This window comes from Crinia signifera, chromosome 1 (genome assembly GCF_055691185.1).
Source record: "Crinia signifera chromosome 1, ASM5569118v1, whole genome shotgun sequence".
In the NCBI taxonomy this organism is placed as follows: Eukaryota; Metazoa; Chordata; class Amphibia; order Anura; family Myobatrachidae; genus Crinia; species Crinia signifera.
In genome coordinates, this window is record NC_139217.1 from 447,702,260 (window position 1) to 447,715,228 (window position 12,969).

Below are 12,969 nucleotides of genomic sequence, written 5' to 3' on the forward strand. Positions count from 1 at the left end.
ATAGCGCAGGCTGTAGGAGGATTAAATCCACATAGTCTAATTCAAAAGAGCAAAATAAATAACGTTCTAATACTATGTATTGACTGATGAGATCCGGTGCATAGCTAGACAACCACTTTATTATCTAATACATTAGATGTCAAAGTGGTCGTCTGCAATGTGAGATGCAATTTGTTGATATCTGTGAGATGTAATATACAGTAGTAACACAGACACGCTATGGATCATTGCTTTAGGACAGTGATAAAAATATGCGTTTCTTTTAGCTCTGAACGTCATCAATGTATCCTAAAATATGCATCACTTGGCTGCTGCTGAGCTGCATTGCGGGTGAGGCCTCTTCATGCTTTTGTGAACGTTACCCATGGGGCTCTTGGACAGGTTGTTCTAAAACATGTGATCAAGGAACTCAAAGTAGAGAGCGGTAAGTGATAAGCTGGTGGTGAATTCTCTGTTGTACAGGTTGGAGCTTGGTTCTATGCCTGGTTCTTGAGCAGATTTGTGGAATGCATAGATGCTGGTTCGGCTTTTGTAAGTAGATCTGTGAAGTGCTATTTGCCATGCAATTGCAATTTTGCAATTGTCATCGTTTGCTTCTGTGTGGGCAGCGGCTTTCTGCTCCCAATCCAATGCGGATTCTCTCATTACCGATGCTTGCTGAATGCAGCTCACAGAGCGGAACAAGCAGGCAGGATTTGCACACAGTGAGCAGCGTAAAATACTAATTTCCAATCTCTATCTGCAGGAATGTGGTCTACGATGAGCACTACTGGAAAAATAATTGTCAACAACTTTGTACGTTTTATGAGAGTCGATCGTGCAATGAACAGCCATGTCCAATCAACTGCCGACTCGGTGACTTCGGGCCATGGTCAGATTGTGATCCGTGTCTCAAGAAGCAGGTAGTATGGATGAGGTTATGAATACCATATATTATATAGAATAAAAGAAACAAACCTCCTTATTGGTATCATGGGCTTTAGGAAATGTGGGACACAATTTATGATGATCAAAGAAGATAAGTAACCCTCTCCCCCCTCTCCCCCCATCCACCTATCTAAATTTGTCTTATTATATCACCCCCTATCTCTCCCCCCCCCCCACCCATGCACACATCAACATTCCCCTATATCCCCTCTCACTTGTTCTTCCTCTAGTTTGACCTCACCTCCTTCAACTCTCTCTGGGCCAGATGTATCAAGCTTAAAAAAGTGATACAATGGAGAGGGATAAACAGCCAGCCAATCAGCTCCTGCCTGTCATTTTTCAAACCAAGCCTGTAACATGACAGGAGCTAATTGGCTTCTTGTTTATCATTTTCGATTGTATCATTGTGTATCATTGTATCATTGTGTCGGAATTCCGACTGCACAGCGGAAGGGAGCACAATAAAGCCCTTTGCGGGCTCGCTGCACTCGCCACGCTGCGCTCGCGGTGGAGCAGTCGGGATTCCGACGTTGGAGTAATGACTGTCGGAATCCCGACTGTCGGTGAGACGTCCGACACCCAAGATGTTTTACCATAGGTCCCTCATCCCCTACCTCTCCCCCTCTCCATCACTCTCCCTCGCTCTGCGCTTCCCACTTTCTATCACTCTTTCCTTCGATTCCTTTCACTTCTCCCTACCTCTGCTCCTCAGGAAAGCGGCTCTGCAATTCCATACAAATAAAATACAAATGTAGCAGAAGGCTTCTGTAGGAGATAGATGCCTCTTGTTAGCATCTTCGAGATCCAGGTTTTGCATTTGTGGAAACAGCCGTGGATCACCTTCGCAAACCACCGCGACTTGCAATGGTAGAAGACTGTGAGCATTCTGCCTAAGCTGAAGCTTACTCACACTGCTCGTAAGATCCAGACAGCTGGTCCCAGGAAGTCTGACCCCAATGACTCAGACTGTGAACTTGGTCTGCCTACAGAACTGGTGTGTCACGCCCCTGTTTTGAACAATGGAGCTGATTGCTGCCCTGCCCCTCCCCCAGATGTTGCAGCATGTAATCATTCTGCAGTGAAGAGGGGCCTGCACGCTATTTCTCAAGACCAATGGTTTACATTGCATACAAATCAGGCCCTGTCGCTAACTCCTCCTTTCTTTTCTCATTCCCTTTCTCTCACTTCCATCTCCTCTCCATCCCTCCATTTCACTCTTCCACCCTCCTTTGCTTTCTCTCTCTTCCTTCTCTCCTTTCTTTTCCTATCTATCTTTGTATCGATGTATCTTCTCCTCGCAGGATTTGTGGCAGGAACAGTAGGTAGATAATGGTACAATATCATTTGAATTTGCATTAATCTGCACACCCCAGACACCTTCTTGTTGGGAAAGCAGCATTATTTTAACGCTTTTCCACCAAAATCCCTGGTCACACAGGAGATTTTGGACCTGGGATTTTGACTCGTCTCCTACCCATGTATCTGTTTCCACTGCCCTGTTTTTCTGGGTTGACATTGCTTCCACTGAAATGGGAAACCCGAGAAAGCAGGGCAGCGCGCGAGTACCGGCAGACAGACGGGCAGCGTGCGAGGACCGACCGGTCGAAAATCCCTGCTAGTGACCAGGGTAAAGATCTCGGGTCACTTTACCCGGGATTTTTACCTTGTCACCATTTCCACTGACAAAAATCCCGGTTTGATGTGCGTTCATGTGCAAGAACCCGGGATTTTTAGGAAAAGGGGTATAAAACGGAGTCAGAGTCTGCAGGGTTGTGCGACTTCCAACCTGATGTACTACTGCAACTAATGCATAGCCTTCTACCAGTCAATGAAGGGAACATATCTCAACTAAAACAATTGCACCCATACTGGTGACCTGCTGTTTCCCCCCCAAAAAAAATCACCAATGTCAAAACCACATACTTCTACAAAAGATATGGGAAGGTGGGAAGCCTGGAAGCAGAGAGGCTTTGGCCAGGGTACAATCCCCCAAAATATACAACTAAGAGCACCACACCCCCTACACTATCATAGGATACAAATATTAGTGTGATCAGGACCCACGCCAGCCCCCATCCCAGAGGTTTAAACCATCTCTTTTCTTATTATGTGGTTTCTCTGTGCATAAGTGGTATCCAGTGGAGAATGTGTATGAGAGCATCCCACCAATCAGTAATTACATATACAATAAGGATATACAGTAGGTCATAGGGTCAACAGTATTAGGACGACAGTCAATAGAGTTATTCAGATTCAATCGGTCCCCACATGTTCGCAAGGGGGACCGATTGTTTGTGCATAGGTTTTTATGCGCATGTGCAGCCGCTGTGTGCGAGTGCCCACAGCGCTCACACACAGAAGTCCGGGCGGGGGGCGGGGAGGGTGTGTGAGGTGTTGGGCCAGGCAATTTGCATATGGGAACTTTGCAGCTTTGTGAGTCAACCAGAATAAGGGCCAATAGGTCGACCATTATTGGTTGACATCCAAAAGGTCAACGACACATAAAAAAGGTCGATGGGCATTAGGTCCACATGGTCAAAAAGTCGACACAAGAATTGGTCGATATGGAAAAAAATTGTCATGACAGTCGACACGAGCTTTTAAAAAATGTTGGTGTCTATGACGACATATATCCAATAAGTGTTTAAGTATATAAGTGTAACCCATCCCCTTGCATGTATTGCTTTGCTTGCCATGCTTTAGGCACTATGGAAAAGGTCAACATGTTTTTTTTAAAACCTTTTTAGTGCATGTCGACCTTTTCATGTGTCGACATTTTGCCTGTTGACCAATAGTGGTCCAGCTATTGACTGTCGACCTAATTACTCTCGACCTAACGGCCGCATCCCTACAATATATGATCTGCACAAGATCTGCGTCTCTCTTCTGCACGGATCACTAGCTCCCATTCACTATTACAGGACTTTCATCGGGCTGCTCCCATCCTATGGAATGCCCTTCCACGCACAATAAGACTCTCCGCTAGCCTCCAAACATTCAAGCGTTCCCTGAAAACTCACCTCTTCAGGCAAGCCTATAATGTTTAAGTTCTACATGCATAACCCTCTGAGGCACTTATGTATTATATAGCTACCCTTCTGGACTTGTAACTTGGTGGGAATGCTATGCTATTACTGGTGCCTGTCCTTGTGTTTCCCCCTATATCCCTATAGATTGTAAGCTTGCAGAAGGGCCCTCCTACCTCCAAGTCTGTATGTTGTTACCCAGTTTGTTTTATCACTGTCTACTATTGTAAAGCGCAACGGAATCTGCTGCGCTATATAAGAACCTGTAAATAAATAAATAAATAAATCTGCACACATTCAGCCTATACCGTCACTTCCCAGGCACGCTAACATCCTGCTGTATTCCCAGTTCCGCGTGCGATCGTTAGAACGCCCTTCTCAGTTTGGAGGACAAAGCTGCGCTGGACTCCTGTCAGACTCCCGACCGTGTGTCCCGAAAAAAGTGTGTAACATCGAGCATGCCGACTGCACTAAGAAGTTCAGGTGTGACACTGGTAAGTTGTATTGTTGTCGATTCTTTTACTATGGCCCAAAAGTTTCTTTAGTATTGTCTCCAATTTAGTGTTTTATTTAATGACAATGGCAGTTCTAAAGAGGTTTGATCAGATCTCTACTTTTTTGATTTCCCCTTCTTTGAGGGTAAGTGGTGCAGTAACGCATTTTGCATTGTACAGTGAGGGTGGGGCCATTGATGACTTGATTTGTCACACATGCTTACCAGTTTCCCTAGAGAAGTGTGCAGAATACATGTAGAGGGGGTGATGGGTGCGAGGGAGTGCGGTAGTCCATATCCGAGTATCAGGTCATTTTGCACCCGCCTGCCAAAAAATTCTCTCTCCCCATACAGTCATTCCAATTTTTACGTACAGTTCATGCTCATTGCCAGGGGTTGTATAAATTTAGCCAAAGATATCGGCTTGGGAAACTGTCTCAGTGGCGCAGAAATAGCCCCAGCAGACCCAGCGGTTGCTTTGCGCTGGGTGGCTTGTGGGGGCTATTGCTTCCACTGGCCATTGTCAGGGCATTCCCCCCTTCCTACTTTCGATGGGGTCTGTCCTGTCTACCTCCCATTGAAAAAGTTCCTCCCAAAATGGCCACTGCTTTAGAGTAGACCGTTATTATGGTTACTAGTGGAGGTGGTGGCCATTTTTGGAAGGACTTAAAGACATTTTTAACAGGGCAGATGTGACAGACCCTGGCAGTGGCGAGTGGTGGCAGGAGGCCAGTGGGGGGGGGGCGCAACGAGCAGGTACCATGTTTTTAAGGCGGGTGCGTATTTTTTTGTACTGGCTGTATTTATGCCAAAGGGAAATCTTAAGACTAAGGTAAAGCTAGGGTCACACTGTAACACTGTGTACCCAGCCGATATGTCAGTCTGGCCGGTATATGGTAGCTGCATAATGGTGTCAAGCGTCTGGGGTGATGAAATAACAGTTTCTGGCTTCTACAAATTAGGTCGCTGCATCGATATAATATTGCAATGCAACGGAGACAATGATTGTGGAGACAATTCTGATGAGAGAGACTGTAGGAGGAAGCCACCACCCAAGAGGACATATGAGAATATTCCAGGAGTTCAGCTTATGGGAAACGGGTAAGCAGACGTTATTTGTAGTCAATAGCAGAGGGTCTAATTCAGATGTGGCTGGAGGCGGCATCACTGCTGTTACTGGGAAGCAGCAGAGATGCACTAGTATGGTAATGCAGCAGGAGGTGACTGATGTAAGTAAATGCCTACTGTGTGAATAGGTGATCCAGTGCTATGTTCTAGGGATCAGTATTGGATCACCTGCGTCACCATGGCCACCGCAGCTCCAACAAACAGGCCAGGGAATCTCAGTCAGAAGACGGAGATACCAGCATCAGCACTCGGAGGCCACGCCCCCTAACCTATCTGAGAACGCAGGACCAGTACTGCACATAAGCATAAGGGTCCTGCAAATGTGCAACCAGTGCTTCATGAAATGGTTAGCAGGATTGTTGGGACTTGAATCAGGCCCCTGTGTCATTGATGTAAGTAATCATGAAGGTGATTCAAGTTGGTTTGCAAAGCACATTTGTAGTGAAATTTAATAGGATGAGAGATTCAGAAAGTGAGAGATTTGGTAAGAAATCTTCAGCAATAATTTAAGGCCCCCATACACTATGCGATTTTGGGACGATTTCATCCGATTTCGGCACTTTGTGCCGATAATCGGATGAAATCGGCCCAAAATCGTAGGTATGTGACATTTGATCCGATCCGATGCGCGGTCCCGTGCGCATCGGACCGGATCAGGGAGGTCGGACGGTCTGTACATACGATCACGTCCGACCTCCCTGTATGCATATGCCTGCCACCTGACAGGCATATGCATACAGACACCGGGGGAGCAGTGGGGCGGGCAGCGGCAGCGGTGGTGGGGGCGGCCAGCGGCGGTAGTGGGGGCGGGCAGCGGTGGTGGGGACGGGCGGCGTTTGCGGTGAGCGCAGTGTACTTACACATAGCAGCAGCGGCGGGGGGGGGACGCGCAGTAGTGGCGGCTATTATATTTTTAAAATACTTGTCAAATGACCGGCCGCTCTCTGATTGGCCGGAGAGCTCTCAGCCAATCAGAGAGCGGACGGTCATTTGACAAGTATTTTAAAAATATAATAGCCGCCACTGCGCGTCCCGTCCCCGACGCTGCTGCTATGTGTAAGTACACTGCGCTCACCGCAAACGCCGCCCGTCCCCGCCGCAGCTGCCCGCCCCCACTACCGCCGCTGGCCGCCCCCACTACTGCCGCTGCCCGCCCCCACTACTGCTCACCGCCCTGCAGCTCCCCGGGGTTTTTTTTACATGGGATAAATCGCATGCGATTTATCCCATGTAAAAATGGCACATCAAGTGCCAAATTGTATGTGAGCCTCCCGGGGAGCTGCCGGGCGGCTCGCAGGTAAATTGGGTCCGACTTGTCCCTAGGACAAGTCGGCCTAATGTATGGGGGCCTTTACACTGCAAAGTCAAACTGGTTCTGAAGTGTAAATGATTGCCGCTTTAAAAAACTGGAGCTTTCTTACCAAATCTCTCACCCTAGGTTTGCTAATGGACAAAGCCATGTGCACTGCAGGTGGGGCAAATGTAACGTACAGAGAGAGTTAGATTTGGGGAAGTTGTTTCTGTGCAGGGTAAATACTGTCTGCTTTATTTTTACACTACAATATAGATATCAGTTTTAAGTTCACACCCCACCCAAATCTAACTCTCTGTACACATTACATGAGCCCCACCTGCAGTGCACATGGTTTTGTCCATTAGCAAACCAAATGTGCTTTGCAAACCAACCTGAATCATCTCACATCTGTAAGAACTGGCGACACCATTGAGGTATGCTGTGGAACATGACCATTTTCAAAGTGAATTTATGGAATGATGCGTCACTGAAGTACCTCATGGAGGCAGCCATTTGGGGAGCTGAAACCATACAAACAAAGTGCCCAGTGTACAACAATATGTGAAAACACAAATAGCAGCGGCTACAAATTAATATGTGGGATTGTCTTTTTAAATATAAATAAAATATTTGTTAACATAAAAAGAATGAATAAATTAATAATAATAAAAACAATATATAAATGAGTGTGGCTGATTTGGAGTATATAGGGAGCAACAATTTAGATGTGGCCAGTTCTTTGAATAGATGGTTGTGGTGGACAGTCAAGAGGTCGACATGGGGTTTTCCACTGTTTTATGAGCCAAAATGTGCCGACAGGCGGTATTTCATGCCCTACCATCCACCAGGGCGTGGTGGGAGAATAAAATAGTGTGCTGAGCGTAGCGAGGCACCGTGACCAATGCATCGCGAGCGCAGCGAGCGATGCGAGGGGATGCGGTGCACTTCAAACTGTGTCCATGTCAACTGTCTTGACATTCAAGTAAAAAAACAGTGAAAATTCCCATGTCGATCTTTTGACTGTTGACCTAGACATTGTCGAACTAATGACCTGTCGAACTAACGACCTGTCGAACTAATGACCTTTCGACCTAGAACCATGTCGACCTTTTCCCATGTTGACCTAGACCCATGTTGACCTTTTCCCATGTTGACCTTTTCCCATGTTGACCTAATGGTGTCGACCTAATGACTATCAACCATCATGCTGTAGACCAAATGATCCCAACCCACGATAGCACGGTAATAAAGGACAGCATGGTGGGTAGCAACAAACCGCTGGAGGAAGATGTGTGGACTGGATACAGTGGCCCAATTTTCCAATGTCCTCATGATGACAAGGTGATGTTGATTAGCCTGGTGGATTGAAGAAACTGCTATAGCAAGATCTGTCGACTAGATGCTGTGGCCCAAATGTCCACTCTATAATTTGGTGATGATCAGCAAATCAAGGAGGAGTATAGCATGAGTTGGAAAAGAAGGCTGGCTGGTTTCTCTCCTGCACTGACGCGTTTCGCTGTCTGAACAAGCTGTGACAAAGACAGCGAAACTGGGGGATCGGTCAGATCCTGCATCTGTTGAAGTCTGCCCCTGGACAGAGGAGCTGGGATTGGTCGGACCCTGCCATTGTAGCATCCAGTTCTTTTGGACGGGTGGAAGTGGGGATGATTGGTCAGACCCTGCAATTGTTGCAGCCTGTTTCCGGACAGGAGCTGACACTGTCATGGTCTATTGCAACAAAATATGGTAGCATGTAGAGACACCTATAGGAAGATGAAGTAAGCTAATGCAGCTCATCCTAAGCTAATGCAACTCATCTCTTTTTTATGCATCAAGTTTAATTATATAAAATAATAAACTATTAAAAGGATTTATGTGATGTATAAATTATGTTTTCATTCAGTAGAATGCGGCCGGATTCTCTATATAAATAGCGAGCGTCCAGTGCCATTTGTCACTCGTGAGTGGGTTAGAGATAGGAGTGTGCTTACTGTGCAAACTTTTTTAGGTTAGGTAGGTTACAGACTGGAACTGTGTTTTTTTTGCTGCTGGGGTGACTGCCAGTGCCTACTAGTCAGGGCCGGCGCCACCACTAGGCAGCTCTAGGTATTTGCCTAGGGCGCCGGCACCTGGAGGTAAACTGTGGTACCTGTGTAAAAAACTTGCATCCCCGGCATCCCTGCAGTGCTGGAGCGTGCAGGGCTGTTCGTGCCGCCGGGGGAACCTGCGGCGCTGTCATTGTGTACAAAGCTGGCGGCGGCCGGCGGGGTCCCTACAGTGAATAGAAAATAACTAGCGCTATGCGCGCGGCGGCGCGGGAAGCGCTAGTTATTTTCTATTCACTGTAGGGACCCCGCCGGCCGCCGCCAGCTTTGTACACAATGACAGCGCCGCAGGTTCCCCCGGCGGCACGGACAGCCCTGCACGCTCCAGCACTGCAGGGACGCCGGGGACGCAAGTTTTTTGCACAGGTACCACCCCACCACCAACCCCCACCCCCACGGCACCGGGGCGCCCCCACCCCGACTCGCCTGGGGCGCTCCGGTGCCTTGCACCGGCCCTGCTACTAGTGCCACTGTCTGCTCTGCTCTCTGGTGGTGTGTGCTCTGCTGGTGCATCTAATGTACTGAGTCTGACATATAAATAAATATTAATAAATGAACAGTGTACTGGTGCATCTACTAAATAAAATATATCTGCTGGTGCACATTAATATGCTGCTGGTGCATATTAATCTCTGCTGGGGCCTAATGAATTTACTGCCGTATATATATTATCTCTCTGGTGGTGCATAATTAATTTACTGCCGTATATATAATATCTCTCAGATGGTGCCTAATTATATACTGCGGTATATATAATATCTCTCTGGTGGTGCCTAATTAATATACTGCAGTATATATAATATCTCTCTGGTGGTGCCTAATTAATTTACTGCCGTATATATAATATCTCTCTGATGGTGCCTAATTATATACTGCAGTATATATAATATCTCTCTGGTGGTGCCTAATTAATATACTGCAGTATATATAATATCTCTCTGGTGGTGCCTAATTAATTTACTGCCGTATATATAATATCTCTCTGATGGTGCCTAATTATATACTGCAGTATATATAATATCTCTCTGGTGGTGCCTAATTAATATACTGCAGTATATATAATATCTCTCTGGTGGGGCCTAATTAATTTACTGCCATATATATAATATCTGGTGGTGCCTAATTAATTTAGTGCCGTATATATAATATCTCTCTGGTGGTGCATAATTAATTTACTGCCGTATATATAATATCTCTCTGGTGGTGCCTAATTAATTTAGTGCCGTATATATAATATCTCTCTGGTGGTGCATAATTAATTTACTGCCGTATATATAATATCTCTCTGGTGGGGCCTAATTAATTTACTGCCATATATATAATATCTCTCTGGTGGTACATAATTAATTTACTGCTGTATATATAATATCTCTCTGGTGGTGCATAATTAATTTACTGCCGTATATATAAAATCTCTCTGGTGGTGCATAATTAATTTACTGCCTTATATATATATATATATATATATATATATATATATATATATATATATATATATATATATATATATAACAACTCCAAAAGAAAGAAGGCACTCGGGAAACAGCGGTATAAAGCAACACAAACGTGTATTGTTGAGCTTTCGGGGTTTGACCCCCTTCCTCAGAACACGACTACAGACTTCTGAGGAAGGGGGTCAAACCCCGAAAGCTCAACAATACACGTTTGTGTTTCTTTATACCGCTGTTTCCCGAGTGCCTTCTTTCTTTTGGAGTTGTTATATGGACTTTTGTTTATGGCACCGGGGCAAGTTGCTGTGTATACCAGAGTGCCGGCAGGATTGGATCCGTATATATATATATATATATATATATATATATATATATATATATAAAATATCTCTCTGTTGGGGCATAATTAATTTACTGCTGTATATATAATATCTCTCTGGTGGTGCATAATTAATTTATTGCCGTATATATAATACCTCTTTATTGGTGCATCTACTGCTGTGTATACTTGCACTCCAGAGGTGCTGTCCTGTGGTGTAATATATTGCATAACTCCATAAAAATAATGGAGATCCAAAATTTTAAGAATCAAATAGGGAAAGATGAAGGGCCGCTTCCTCTTACTTCTGAATCTGCTGGAAATGCAAGTAGTAATGATTACATAGACGATGATATGCCATCAATGTCGTCTGCCAAGGCCGATGTCCAGTGTCAAAGTACTGGATATGTAAAATACAAAAAGCCAAAGTTGAGTAAAAGGAGGACCCAAAAAATAATATATTCAAATCATTGGAGGAGAAACTTAAAATTGGCAATGTGCCATTTACAACACGGAGTGGCAAGGAACGGTTAAAGCCCTGACCTTTATTCAACTACACATGACCATGCAAGCCTTCCTACTCCACCCTTTACAAATTTGAAGAGATTTCAGCTGTCATCAAAAACACAGCAAACATCTCTGCCTACTAAAAAAGACATGTTATCACAAACCCCCAAGGAGAGTCCAAGGGTGTTGGTGGTTGCAATGCCTAATCTTCTCATCGCTTTACGGGAAGAGGTGGGTCCTTCCACCATTTTCAGCACTCCCTCTGCATATGCTGGAAGGATCACCCACAGTGCATTTCCTGATTTAGATGATGAAGGTGTAAATGTTGTAGACCGAGAGGAAGATATTGATGTAGCTGGCGCTGAGGAGGAAGTTGACAAGGAGGATGCTGAGGTGGTTTGCTTAAATGAGGCACCAGGGTGGGGGAAACAGTTGTTGTCCATGGGATGAAAAATCCCATCATCATGCCTGGGCAGAGGACCAATAACTCCACCTATACACGATCTGGAATTCTTTTTATCCGAATCCGGACAACAAATGTATTGCCATACTGTATGTAGCTTATGTAAAGCTCCAATAAGCAGGGGCAAGGATCTTGCCCACCTAGGGACATCCTCCCTTATATGTCACCTGAAGACCCTTCATAAATCAGTGTTTAGTTCAGGAACTGTGGCTAGCAGTCCAGGGACACCTAAATCCCTTGGTCCTCCTGTTGGAGTCAAGCGCCTGAAAAGCACACCACCAACTCACCAGCATGACTGACTCCTCTTCTATCCGAGATTCCTCCGGAGGATCCTGCAGCGGTACGCCTACTACTGCCGCTGCTGCTGTTACTGCTGCTGCGAGTCGGTCATCATCCCATCCCAAGTCGTAAGACTGCTACATCTTTCACTAAGCAATTGACCATCCAACAGTCGTTTGCCATGAGAACGAAATTCAACAGCAGTCATCCTATGGCAAAGCGGATAACTGTGGCCTTGACAGCTATGTTGGTGTTAGACATGCATCCATTGTCCGCCATAAGTGGAGTGGGATTTAGACGGTTGATGGATGTATTATGTCCCCGGTACCAAATCCTGTCTAGATTCCACTTCACTAGACTACCCGTGATGTACAGGGATGTCAGAAAAGGTGTCCTTAGCGCCCTGAAAAATGTGGCTGTACCCACTGTCTACTTAACTACGGACATGTGGACAAGTGGATCAGGGCAAACTAAGGACTATTTGACTGTGACAACCCACTGGGTAGATGCATCGCCTTCCGCAACAGCAGCAGCATCTCCTGCATGCCAGCTCCTTCCAAGGCAGGCTACGCTGTGTATCACCAGTTTCAGGAAGAGGTTTCACAATGCCGACAACCTCTTAGAGAAACTGAGGGGAATCATCTCCCAGTGGCTTACCTCCCTTAGACTCCGCTGGGGATTTGTGGTGTCGGACACGCCAGTAACATTGTGCGGGCATTACACATGGGCAATTTACAGCACGTGCCATGTTTTGCACACACAATAAATTTGGTGGTGCTGCATTTCATCAGAAGTGACAAAAGCGTGCAGGAAATGCTTGCGGTGGCCCGCAAAATTTGTGGACACTTTCGGCATTCTGCCACTGCCTGCCGAAGGCTGGAGTGGCAGCAAAAACTCCTCAACCTGCCCTGCCATCAGCTTAAACAAGAGGTGGTGATGCGGTGGAACTCCACCCTCTATATGCTGCAGAGGATGGA

The 12,969-nt window shown here is 45.9% G+C and overlaps 1 protein-coding gene across 1 annotated transcript in view; it reads left to right on the plus strand.

Annotated features, from left to right (window-relative positions):
• Positions 1 to 12,969, plus strand: part of LOC146020815 (complement component C6-like) — a 50,737-nt gene that overhangs the window by 795 nt on the left and 36,973 nt on the right. The window contains exons 2-5 of the mRNA XM_083154311.1: positions 267 to 424; positions 746 to 902; positions 4,303 to 4,447; positions 5,409 to 5,547. Coding sequence (XP_083010437.1) covers positions 282 to 424; positions 746 to 902; positions 4,303 to 4,447; positions 5,409 to 5,547 — 584 coding nt within the window. The 5' untranslated portion in view covers positions 267 to 281. The remainder of the gene's footprint in view (positions 1 to 266; positions 425 to 745; positions 903 to 4,302; positions 4,448 to 5,408; positions 5,548 to 12,969) is intronic.